The 14,013-nt window shown below is 42.8% G+C and overlaps 1 protein-coding gene across 1 annotated transcript in view; it reads left to right on the top strand.

The window, feature by feature from the left end:
- Positions 1-14,013, top strand: part of LOC126199544 (protein O-mannosyl-transferase TMTC1-like) — a 648,409-nt gene that overhangs the window by 442,124 nt on the left and 192,272 nt on the right. Inside the window, exon 9 of the mRNA XM_049936465.1 lies at positions 12,211-12,400. Within this exon, the coding sequence (XP_049792422.1) occupies positions 12,211-12,400 (190 nt within the window). The remainder of the gene's footprint in view (positions 1-12,210; positions 12,401-14,013) is intronic.

Below are 14,013 nucleotides of genomic sequence, written 5' to 3'. Positions count from 1 at the left end.
CAATAAATTTGAGTGGTGAGAAAGCTGGGGGTTCTTACAGAAAGAAGAACCAGTATCACCGTAATGTTCTAACTAGCTGTGTCTCTTCTACACACGATTACACTGCCAAATAACTTTTCACGAATCATTTGACTGCTTTATCTACGAGAAGTTTCTTCCACAACGTATCACACTGTTTCTGTGAAGTTCCAGACTACCGATAATACTCATCTGCTTTTGTTGTATCCAAGTTACTACATTATCTCGCAAAAGATAGTCTGTTGACAAAATCGTAAACCAAAGGTTTCCGCAACTTAGGTTATTCTCATTTGTTCTCTTTATTTCGCCGTCATTGTCGTTATGAGATACAAATTTCCAGAAATCTATTTTTTCTTCAAGTGAAATATGATTGACATATTACGAGTTCTTCGGCTATTAAACTGAGATATTTTGAAGCTCTTTATAACTCTGACGAGTTAGTGGAGGGCAACAACTACGAGTGTCTCTAAAACCAAGACTTCGGTCAAAAGTTAAAAAGTGATGTTTCGTTCTCTTCAGAGAGTAATGGGTGTAACGTCACACTCAAAATAGGAAGGCATCTCCACAATGAAAACGTTGAAAGGTCACACATAAACACGAAAACTTTCCAAATAAAATGTACAGATTTCACGTATGGATGTCTTTCCCAATATTCCATTGGCCTGTTATTTATGGTAAGAAGATCGTTGCAACTAAGGTGACTACTTTAACTGAATATCAGTTTCAATAACGAAGCAAGATAAAAAGATTATAGCGGAGACTAAACAAAACATTTACGTGAGAGGTCATTACATTTGGTAGCACAGCATTTCACCTAAAGGTACGTTTACACTGGGATACATGTATCGCGACATGTATGAGCGACATGTCAATTTGACATGTCGCGATACATCACCTCATACAAAAATTCACGGAACTTGTATGCGGACCCTCGAGCTCATACATGTCGCGTATACATTTTGTATATCGCTTTTTGGCCATATACGCGACATGTATGAGCGACATTTGAAGAACTCGCGCATGCGCAGTACTATCATTTCCTGTCGCCTTGTCGACTGCCGCTTATTTCGACGATTAGCGCATGCGTAGTACCAAGCTCTTTGGCGGCTGTTTGAGTTTTGAAGGTGCCGACTGTCGTTTCGACGTTAATGTATCTGCATAGAATATCAAAAAGTGCCATATGCAACATTATTCTTCATGTTTGCGAGGCCATTGTGCAAGTTTTATCCCAAGAAGTGAAGGTAAAAGTTTAATATATATCAGAGTATGTAATACATTATATAATTTTTTCATGCATCTGGCACGTATATCAATGTTTTGCTGTTATTCCGGCGGCCTCGCGTGATAATGTTGACAACGGATGCCGACAATCATGTGTGAGACGTTGGCATTAGCAATCGCGCGACAATGCAAATGTTTTGTCATGAAATCTTCGTTTTACGAGGAATCCCCAGTGGCTAAAAAACGGAGTGTTACTGCCAACTTATCCTCTGGTGGAATCGCTTCCCGAAAGTTTGTGTTGGTTTTGGACACAAGAGGAGCCACAAGTGATAACAAACCGCGGAAATCCTCCATACTCATCCTAACATAATTTCTAAAATATGCGCCATCCTCTAGCGTTAATTCGCGAGAAACTCTCTGTGCCACCATCTACGCTTCCTCCGCCTTTTCTTCCTATCATCTTCCAAAAGAGCAAGTGTATCAGCACATAAAAATGTGAAAACTTCCAAATCGTCGTCGGAAGCTATCGCACAGTGATACATATCAACCAGTGTAAACGCACGCTCATACATGTATGAGGTTGATACTTGTCAACTCATACAAGTCGCGATACATGTCGCAAAGTCGCATATACATGTATCTCATACATGTGCCGATACAAATCGCAGTGTAAACGCACCTTGACAACAACAAAAGGTAACAAAAGATTTGGTCTGTGCCAATGGCCACCCGTGTAATCCACTGACCTCGGGGAACAATCAGACAGGAAAACTACTGCTAAAGCTGACTTCATACGGGCCGTGCGTTCGAACGTTGGGCGTTGAGCGTACCGCATTTCTGACGTCATAGACCTGAAAAAGTATGTTGGGAAATATTTCCGAACCTGTAGGGCAATATTTAGCGTGTCGCGTATTCTGAACGTATGTTTAAACGTAGACCAGTGAAATGGAAAAACAGCACCTACGTCGCATGAACGCCATCTCTCTTCAGTATAGAGTGGTGATAAGGCATCTTGGCTTTCAGTTGAAGCCCACATGTATTTATGCCGTTCCCTCAAAATCACAAAATTAGTCTCTCCCAAAAACCCGACGTTAATTATGTGATTTGTTGTGGTAAAATGAAGAGAAAGTCGTACTTGTGGTTAAAGAATTATTGTAACTTGTGTATTACGAAAGCGTACATTTCAAGGCAACGGAACATTGATGATTCATCCAAAACGGATTCTTCTTGGTAAAATTTTTTGATTAAATGTCAATCAATAATATTCTATGATTAAAGCTTTCAGTAGAAGGTAAGATGCAAAGTATGGTCGTAAATCATTCACGGTGGGGGTAGCAGAGTCGCACAATTGTAAAACATTCCGTGAGTTGTTGCTGTTTCGCGTTTTTCTGGATCAAAAAATTTTGTTATTTAACCTATGTGTTTTCTGATACTTTCTTATAAAAATAGGTTCGTTATGATCAATGCTACGTAAATATAAGTGCGCTCTTTTTGGGGAGTGATTTAGTTCGAATGGATTAATCTACAGAAAAGCTACATATTTTGCATTTCCTTGTTTTACGTGTAGTATTTCACATGTTATAAGGATTCTGAATGGACATAGTGCTCACGTAAGAATGACCTTAGGGTGGAGAACTAGTGTTAACTTGTATAGCTCTATTTTTAATGGGACTTGGGCATGGCACTTTCCCTTTTACCCTACAACACGTTCAAGGACATTGAAGCATATATAACTAACGAAGAAATTTTACGGTAGTCCACTTTGTAAACGGTATAATTTGTGAGCCAGATATAGCCGACAACTGCCTCTGGACCCGTTGCGATCTCGTATACCACTTTGGGGAACACGTACCGCATGTGCGTTTCTGAACGTTCAACTGCGTGCTGAACTCGGCATGCTCGAAGTTGACGTTCCAAAGCAAGGTCCTTGTGCCGACGGCTTGTGCTTGTAGTTGTGTTAGAGAGTAATTAAAGGCTTCACCTTCACTGCGATAGCAACAGTAGTTAGGTCAGTTTCTGCCAGAAACTCTCATGCCTCTGGAGCAGTTTATACCTACTAATTTGCCCGTCCTCTGGATGTGGTGAGAGAACACGAACATCGGCAGAGTTACTTGTGATAGTGACGTCGCGTACAGTTACGAGCCGACGTCGGTGGCCACGCAGCGAGAGCGTGGAGAGCGGGGCAGTGAGAGCGGAACGGACGGCCGCCCGCTGACAGAGCCGGCCCTCCAGCGGAGTCCCTCGCAGCGGCTCTGCGCTGCGCGGTGCTGTGCGGTGCGGCGCGGCGCGGCTGCTCGCAGCGCGCTATTGTGCCGGTCCGCCTGCCTCTGACAACTGTATTATGGGGCAGATATCTCTCGAAGCGCTGCGCGGGCTGCGGGCCGCCGCTGGAATTAAATAACGATTCCTCCACCCCCGATCCCAGCGCGGGCCTCCCGCCGCTAAGCCGTCCGCCGCGCCCGCCTGCTCTTGGCTTAGCAGACACCCCCGTTCCACACTTTCACTCCCCTCCCTGCCGCCTCCTCCTACCCATCCGCCCCTCCCACCCACCACAACCAACCACCCACCTCGTCTACTGCGCCGATCCTACCCCACTTGCTACCCCGTAGAAGGCGTCAGCAGAATCTCTGACCGAGAACGAGCTGGGGACACGCGATAAATTGTACGTCCACCATGGTCGCGCCTATACTCCTCCGTTACAAGTGGACCTGAGGCCTCAATTCATCATACGAGTTTTCCAAACGTACTGCGTAAGTTGACGAGATTGTTGGTTTGCAACTGTCCGCGACTGAATTCTCGCAGTCATCGTCCTTGGGGAATCTTATATGCAGTAATAATAATACCTTCTGTAGTAACCGCGCGGGGTAGCCGGGCGATCTAAAGCTTCTTGTCACGCTCCGTGCCGCTCCCCACGTCGGAGATTCGAGTCGTCTTTCCGGCATCGGTGTGTGTATTGTCCATAGCATAAGTTAGTTCAAGTTAGGCTAAGTAATGTGTAGGCTTAGGGACCGATGACATCAGCAGTTTGGTCCCATAACACCTTACCACAAATTTCCATTTCCTTCAGAAAAATGCATGAGCTTTTATTTATTTGTGATCATTTTCGGTGATACTCTCCACTATCCACCATCTTCAGTCCCTAGATACTGCAAACATTGCATTTATTACTGTACAAAAAGCATGATTATCGTATCTGTTTTTACAATTTAAATGATGAAATTTTAATCCATTAGACTAAAGCAGTTTTAATTACACAGGGTTTTACAGGTATAAGTAGATTTTTTTTTATATGTGATTCATTAAGACATCCACACATCAGTGTGCCGCTTCTTTACTTCCTTTGCCTCAAATATTCTTCATACAAACACATCACAAAATTACTACCTCGTGTTTTCCACGTGGTCCTAACTGAACCGCAAATTGGACCACGCCTGCAGTAAATACTAATAGTTTGGCATCCACACTTTAACACATGACTTGCTGCCCAGGAGAAAGTAAGAATTAATGGCATGCTCCAGCCACATGTACTTGGAGATACTAACCAAACTAAAAACATACTCGTAATGCCTATAATGATTACTCTACAAATGAAGAAACTACTGATGTGATATTATTGAGTACATTGTATTCTGTCACTAATGAAAATTTCTGTATTTGTACCCATAACACACTTTCAATGTGTGTGTGGCCAGTTAAGTACTAAAACTGTAAAGACATCACTTAGAGATAGTGCCTCCACTGTATCAAATTTGTAGCAGTTATTGTGAAGCCATATATCCTATACTGCACTCCTTAACAGTCTTAAGAGCAGGACAGTATTCCTCCTGTATGACACACATAAAACTGTCAAATTCTGTTATGTACAATGTTTCATTTGCATGGTAAAAGATTAACCATATAACTGAACAGTTGTAGCTAAACTGGTTAAAATTGAAATCGAATATTGCATTATATAATGTATTAGGATTTGAAGGCACATCTAACGCGAAAGTGTAACAGGATTACTCCATTAATGCCTGCTTAACTATCCCATATGTTCTTATTACATACCTTCTAGTTTTACAGCTAGAAACCAAATCGTATGTACAACCACAGTACACCATCTGAACAGATGTATTCGCAGATAATATCTTTACCATAAATGGAAATGTCTTCAACCAGATGATTCACTCTCAAACAACTATTATATCTTTACATCCCATTCCATACCAATGACACACTGTACACCACAGAATTTGACGGCTTTTTGCGACAGAGGCATAGGAATACAGTTCGCTTCCGTAGCCTAAATAGGTTCAAAAATGGCTCTGAGCACTATGGGACTTAACATCAGAGGTCATCAGTCGCCTAGAACTTATGACTACTTAAACCTAACATAGGTTTTAGACCCCATAATAGATACAGGGTAAGCTATTTCGGTTTCCGATACCTATTACAAACTTAACGATGTCTTTAAAGTTTTAATACTATAACAGCCACACACACACACACACACTCACACACACACACACACACACACACACACACACACAAACACACAGATAACGAAAATTTGTTCAATATAACGTAGTTAACCTTTCATCATTTAACAAAGTATGTGTACATATTATGATGTTGTATTTTATATAGCATGATAAATGAATTGTTTGCTGTATCTAGGGGCCTGAACATGGACCACATCACCGAAACCAGTCGCACATATGTTACATATAGTACATACAGCTGGAGGTGTTATCATTATTGCCCATAAATACAACAGCTGCTGTCCCAGTATAAATCAATGGATCTACGGAAATCGGAGATCTTTATTTTATGCGCCTTAGGCTCTGGTCCGACCATATTTCTGTGCCTAAGGTGTCTCTCCCAAAGCTGAGAACATCGTCAGAGGCTATAAAGACTCAGATATCACTTTCAAACTTATGCAATCTAAGTAACTGCATTACCACGCAACTGTCTGGTAGTGGCGTCATCAGATTGTTCCCCGAATTTGCAGAGTCACTCCGACATGTGTTATGGAGCTTGCAGTGGGAAAGAGTTGATATATGCTATATTTGTTAGCACTAACTCCCACAAAAGTCTAATAACATTTCCTCTCCCTTTCTGTTAACGTTGTTTCTGAGCTTTAGAATTTCCGTGACCTCTCCTCACAAACCTAGCATAACTACTAATCGACATGGATAAAATTGTAATATTGAAGAAACGAGCTGATGATTCCCTTGCCCCAGTTATTCCTGATTTGCGATGGCTCCCAGAAGACATTTGCTCTTGTGTTACTTAAACCGAGAGTTAATGTTCCTTATTTTTTATTTCCCATCTGCGCTTTACAGTATGTACAAGAGATTTTATGTACTCCTGCTGTGGCATGCGGCGGGCGTAGGTCTTTTCAAGTGTTCGCGTATGCACGCACCTTTCTTGTTGATTTAAACACTGTGTGAACGCCATATCTCACCGATACGATCTGTGACCTTTTTTACAAATGGCAGTAAAACTTTCCTTTTAATACTATTCACATAACTTCCTTTCCGTTGGTTCCTTTCCACTAGAAGTACCAGTACTTTTCGCGCGCGGTGACCGACTTCTCTTCTTGATTTTTAGCCATTTCTAATAAAAGTAATTCTTAACGATCGAGCTTTGCCTCCAAGTACAGTGATTCACTTTTTGTTTAGTCCAGTCCACCAACTTTTGATCACATTTCCTTTCTGATTGGAATGGTGGCTGATATTTTTCTGTAGGTATTTTTTCCGGTTTCGATCGTAATGCCTCATGAGAACACCTGCCAAATAAACCATAATCGCTGTGAAAGTACAACCACAATGTATAAATAACAGAAGAGCAAAAATATTTAAACATATTAACAATTAAATTTAATACCACATGATATGACTTTATATACAGGGTGTCACAAAAAGGTACGGCCAAACTTTCAGGAAACATTCCTCACACTCAAAGAAAGAAAATATGTTATGTGGACATGTGTCCGGAAACGCTTACTTTCCATGTTAGAGCCCATTTTATTACTTCCCTTCAAATCACATTAATCATGGAATGGAAACACACAGCAACAGAACGTACCAGCGTGACTTCAAACACTTTGTTACAGGAAATATTCAAAATGTCCTCCGTTAGCGAGGATACATGCATCCACCCTCCGTCGCATTGAATCCCTGATGCGCTGATGCATCCCTGGAGAATGGCGTATTGTATCACAGCCGTCCACAATACGAGCACGAAGAGTCTGTACATTTGGTACCGGGGTTGCGTAGACAAGAGCTTTCAAATGCCCCCATAAATGAAAGTCAAGAGAGTTGAGGTCAGGAGAGCGTGGAGGCCAAGGAATTGGTCCGCGTCTACCAACCCATCGGTCACAGAATCTGTTGTTGAGAAGCGTACGAACACTTCGACTGAAATTTGCAGGAGCTCCATCGTGCATGAACCACATGTTGTGTCGTACTTGTAAAGTCACATGTTCTAGCAGCACAGGTAGAGTATCCCGTATGAAATCATGATAACGTGCTCCATTGAGCGTAGGTGGAAGAACATGGGGCCCGATCAAGACATCACCAACAATGCCTGCCCAAACGTTCACAGAAAATCTGTGTTGATGACGTGATTGCACAATTGCGTGCGGATTCTCGTCAGCTCACACATGCTGATTGTGAAAATTTAGCCGGCCGCGGTGGTCTCGCGGTTCTAGGCGCGCAGTCCGGAACCGCGTGACTGCTACGGTCGCAGGTTCGAATCCTGCCTTGGGCATGGATGTGTGTGATGTCCTTAGGTTAGTTAGGTTTAAGTAGTTCTAAGTTCTAGGGGACTGATGACCGCAGATGTTAAGTCCCATAGTGCTCAGAGCCATTTGAACCATTTTTTGTGAAAATTTACTATTTGATCACGTTGGAATGAAGCCTCATCCGTAAAGAGAACATTTGCACTGAAATGAGGATTGACACATTGTTGGATGAACCATTCGCAGAAGTGTACCCTTGGAGGCCAATCAGCTGCTGATAGTGCCTGCACACGCTGTACATGGTACGGAAACAACTGGTTCTCCCGTAGAACTCCCCATACACTGACGTGGTCAACGTTACCTTGTAAAGCAGCTACTTCTCTGACGCTGACATTTGGATTATCGTCAACTGCACGAAGAATTGCCTCGTCCATTGCAGGTGTCCTCGTCGTTCTAGGTCTTCCCCAGTCACGAGTCATAGGCTGGAATGTTCCGTGCTCCCTAAGACGCCGATCAATTGCTTCGAACGTCTTCCTGTCGGGACACCTTCGTTCTGGAAATCTGTCTCGATACAAACGTACCGCGCCACGGCTATTGCCCCGTGCTAATCCATACATCAAATGGACATCTGTCAACTCCGCATTTGTAAACATTGCACTGACTGCAAAACCACGTTCGTGATGAACACTAACCTGTTGATGCTACGTACTGATGTGGTTGATGCTAGTACTGTAGAGCAATGAGTCGCATGTCAACACAAGCAATGAAGCCTACATTACCTTCCTTCAATTGGGCCAACTGGCGGTGAATCGAGGAAGTACAGCACATACTGACGAAATTAAAATGATCTCTAACATGGAAATTAAGCGTTTCAAGACACATGTCCACACTACATCTTTTCTTTATTTGTGTGTGAGGAATGTTTCCTGAAAGTTTGGCCGTACCTTTTTGTAACACCATTTATAGTATATATATTTCCCCACATGTATATTCTCAGAAACATGTTAAAAACAGTTGAAATCCCCCAACTGAAAGCAATATCTTTCTATAATTACGTTGATTGTTAAAAATTACCGAAACCCAGAAATCCCTTGTAATTAGGTATAGAAGATTAAAGGAACACTATTTTATATGATAGAAGTGCCACAGAAGCACCACTTTTGTATGTCCATTCTTCTGATTGGAGGTTTGAGAGCTTCGGCCGTGCACACCTACAGCCGTCCTTACGATGTTATTTATGATACGGCTACCATATAATAAATAACATCCTAAGGATGGCTGTACGTGTTACATTTCATTACGTTTCCCGCTATGTCGCTAGCCATATTGACAGACAGTTTTCAAGCCGCCATGAGATAATTATTGTTTTATAGATGTTGCTAAAAATTACATCTGCGTATCAGTCATTGCCTAATAGCCTCAAAACGAACCCGATGTTTAGTGAACAATTGTTGCAACTTCAGTGAAACGGGCAACCAGCGCCTCTGCAACGACTACCACTGTCTTGTACACCAAACTTTCCATCTCCCCAAACAAAATGAAATACATAGGAGTGAGACTGGGAAACATGGCGGCAACGGTCCTTCACCCCCTCACCCGTAAAAAATCAATATTAGGGACAAACATTGTCTAAATATTCTGTGACATCAACAGCATACTATGGTGCGGTCCCGTCATTATCATTGCCTGACTGCTATCGAGGTATTCTCCACTATTTCCTGCAGTACTTCTTGGAGAAAGATACGTTTAGGCAGAAGATGCAGTCCAGTCAGATTGTCCATAAACCACAACTGTCGCCCAGAAAGGAGGTAACCTTCCTGGATTGAAAAATAGCTTTGTAGATCACGGAGGATGCCACTACTGACCTCCCGAGCTTCGCAGGTCGAAGAGAGGTCATTGGCCCTTGTTGCGACCTTCGTTAAGAGCCGACGTGGCTCACTCGTATAACTAGAATCCATTACGATGAAAGCGAGCCTACAAGAGACGGAATTTTCGTCTTGGATTCCGCTTGTTGTAGGTACTATGGGAGAGATTAGGTGTATTCTCACGTTATGTCTTTAGGATCCGATTAAGTTGTTGTGACAGGAAGGTCTCTACATCACCTGTAGGCGTTGCTGTAGATCAGCTCCTACAGGCGACGCTGTAAGGTAAATATTTAAAACCGAAGTTGCTACGTGTCCTGTGGTAGTGTCAGCTCAGCAAAATTGACTAATAGAGGACATCTTCGAAGAAAATGGAAATCCCAATGTACCAATACAAGTTTAGTAATTACGTACGTTCTGTCTTTCAGCACAAATAGCTGTGGAACTGAGAGTACAAGTGACATTTCTGAAGGAATGATATAACACCAAATGTTTTAAGGTTAAGTTTGGTTCTCTTCAGAGTATAATAAGTACAAGCTATATGCGGTACAGATCTGCGCTCTGTGATGATAAGGGTTAGACTCTAAGCGAAAGCCTGGACCACATTTGGAATACCACTACCCCGTCAGATGTTCGGCGCAAAATGACTGACTGACGACGAGAGAGAAATGTCTAATGTCTTTCCTTCCAAAAAATGTTTAAGGTAGTGACTGTCTTCACAGACCTCAGTCGTTCCGTTCCATTGATGAAATTGTAGACGGTGGGACCAAACGAAAGACCGTTGTCGCTTCTAACGTTTGTTTATTCGCATCAGTTAGTGCTTCTGTTTCCGCATCTCGGTTTCTTCCATATTAAACCTCAGGGCCGTTGCAAGGTGTTCCCCCTCCCCTCCCCCTCCTGGAAGAGAATTCAAAAATGAAAACTCCTCTCTTTTACAACATCGGTTAGCCGGCGTCCCGCCCCTCCACAGATCAAACGTCACAACAATGCAGATCTATTATAATTTTAATTTCACTTAATCAGAATAAAAAGTTACATGACATACAGGTAATCACACTATGGTTGAAGATGTCTGAGCAAAAGTGCTCTCGTCAAACAGAAATTTCACCGGAATAAAAACTAAAAAGTATAACATGATTGTCAACTGGACCCAGTTGACAATCATGTTATACTTTTACAATTTAGTTTCAGTTTTTAGTTTTCCTTTGAAATTTTTGTTTGGCGAGAGCACTTTTCTCAGACATCTTTAACCGTAGTGGGATTACATGTATTCCATGTACCTTTTTATTCTGAAGAAAATTGCCCTAGTGCAATCAAATCCATGGTCAATTGACAATTATTTTGTGCAACCGAAGTGGCTGTAAACAGATCCTGTAAATAATTTTAATTGTGAAACGAAGCTGATCTGACGTCCTCATTTTCTTGGGATACTCCTCAGTTTTCATGCTTTGTCTTCATTTCTCTTAAAAAGGACTGAGGACAACAAATGTCCTTATTTTTTTTCCTCTATTTCCCAAAATAATCGAATTAAGGAGAATTTGCTGAATATTCAATATAAATGACGCGATAAATGGTCTGCAGAAACAGAAACAAAAGCAGGGACTGAGGAAGGTATGATAACAAGTGGGAACGTGATCGCAAGCGAGCACACGTGCCTCCGCTGCAGCGCTCGTAAAAGATGAGTCAAGGTCACGTTTGTTCCCACTCCGTACGCAGTAGCGGCTGCTTTAGTTTTGAAGCAGGCAAGGCACTATATTTATAGAATGAGATTTTCACTCTGCAGCGGAGTGTGCGCTGATATGAAACTTCCTGGCAGATTAAAACTGTGTGCCCGACCGAGACTCGAACTCGGGACCTTTGCCTTTCGCGGGCAAGTGCTCTACCATCTGAGCTACCGAAGCACGACTCACGCCCGGTACTCACTGCTGTACTTCTTCTCTGGTAGAGCACTTGCCCGCGAAAGGCAAAGGTCCCGAGCTCGAGTCTCGGTCGGGGACACAGTTTTAATCTGCCAGGAAGTTTCACTATATTTATTTTCGTCAAAGTAAGTAAAAGACTTATCAACTAACTGTTCCGAAGAATTTTGAAAAGAGACCAGAATTTTAATTATTCCTCTTTTTCATTTTTTCTTCATTTGCTGAATTATTTCGCTGTTGGATTTAAAATTAATTTTTTCGCCTTTGCCGCCCCTAAAATGTTGCCACTCTCGGTGGCCGCCTAGTGTTGCCTAATAGTAGAAACGACCCTGGTCACACCGATGGTTGTTGGCGCAGATCAGAGCAAAATTATAACCCATTCAGTTGTACACATTTTTCTGTTGACTGATTTTGATGCAGCCTTAGCTCCTTGTACGTGTGGGCGGGCAGTAATCGTGGCGGTGCGCAGGTTCCTGACATTCTGCTACCTGGCGGCGTTCAACTGCTGGCTGCTGCTGTGCCCGGCCACACTGAGCCACGACTGGCAGATGGGCTCCGTGCCGCTCGTCACCCAGCTGTCCGACTCGCGCAACCTGGCCACCGCCGTCTTCTTCCTCTGCAGCCTCGCCGTCGTCTACCGCGGGCTCAGCGACCTCGAGGTAAGCACCACATCCCTCAGCGTGCAGCAGTGCCACAGCATCAAGTGCATCACTTCACGGCTTTACACCACGAAACAAGGGCATTTCAGACACCAAATTTCTTAAAATTAAACATTTAACTGGGAAAACAACGTCGTAAGTACCATCACATCTGTACCGGATCTCCCTCACACTTGATGCACTTGGTGCATCTCGTTCAAGCTTCCCGACTCTGAGGTGGAAGAATCATGCAGATTCACTGCTTCATCATTCCACAACCTCTTCACCCGACACAACAAACTTAGAATCACCTGCATCAGACATTAAAGGTGGAAACCGCTTTGTCTTATGTGAGTACTGAACGATACGTGCGCCAACAGATAGAATTCAAAATTTTGAGTTGTTGTTGTGAACTGAGAATCCTCCTATCTGACATGGTGACTAATGAAATCGGCCAACGTTGAGGGCCAAAATGTTCTGAATCCTTCACTAAACTTTGATATTACACAGGATGCCAATACTTAAGCGACATCAGTAGCCGCGCGGGATTAGCCGAGTGGTCTAGGGCGCTGCAGTCATGGACTGTGCGGCTGGTCCCGGCGGAGGTTCGAGTCCTCCTTCGGGCATGGGTGTGTGTTTGTCCGTAGGATAATTTAGGTTAAGTAGTGTGTAAGCTTAGGGACTGATGACTTTAGCAGTTAAGTCCCATAAGATTTCACACACATTTGAACATTTTTTTCGACATCAGTAATGAAGTTAAATCAAAAATCAAAACCTATGACATAAGGGAGGGATTAGCGAATGGAGCAGACTGTTTATATAAATACAAAATGAAATGACTGCATTTATTTCAATAACTTTTATACGCAAAACAGAACAAAAAAATTGAAAGCTCAGAGCTGACCTGACTGGGCATGGACACGAGTCAGTTATTAAGGGAAATGAGGGGGAAACGAATCATCTCACGATTTTTCATATTTTACGTTCAATGCTGAGGCGCTGTTACGGAACATGGAGATTCTTGGTGATTCTACTAATGTGTAGATTACAATGGGACGGCATGGAGAATTTGGATCGAGGAGGGAGGCGTGCCAGGGTAATCCATGCAGCTGAGGGACCCACTGTGTCAAGGCACCTTGATGACTAAGCCATCTGCCTAAAAATCAGGAGACCCGGGTTCGATTCCTGGTCTTGGTACAAATTTTCAGTCGCTGCTTCAGTCTATGTACATAAAATCGTAACTCTATGAGACCAGAAAAGTCTCTGAATTTGTGTTATTTCGTTACTGTAAGTACCTGCACTTTGGTTACGGACTGGGTCTCCCTTTTTGTTCGATGCTGAGCTGCTATTACAGGAACATGGGGAGCCTCGTCAATTCCGATCGTGTTTAAGGGCAAATATAAGATAGACTGGAGTGGCAGTGAAAATTTGGATCGAGGAGAAGCGTGCCATGGTAATCCTTGCAGTTGAGTGAGCAGCTGTGCCAAGTTGACTCAGTGGCTATCCCAGGAAACCCGGTTACGATTCCTGGAATTGGTACAAATTCTCATTCACTACATTAGTCTATGTGCATAAAATCATATCTGTATGAGATTAGTAAAATCTCTGGAATTGCCTATTTTCATTTGTATTTT

This window comes from Schistocerca nitens, chromosome 8 (assembly GCF_023898315.1).
Source record: "Schistocerca nitens isolate TAMUIC-IGC-003100 chromosome 8, iqSchNite1.1, whole genome shotgun sequence".
In the NCBI taxonomy this organism is placed as follows: domain Eukaryota; kingdom Metazoa; phylum Arthropoda; class Insecta; order Orthoptera; family Acrididae; genus Schistocerca; species Schistocerca nitens.
The sequence above is the reverse complement of the archived record's forward strand: the minus strand, read 5'-3'. Positions and strand labels throughout refer to the sequence as shown.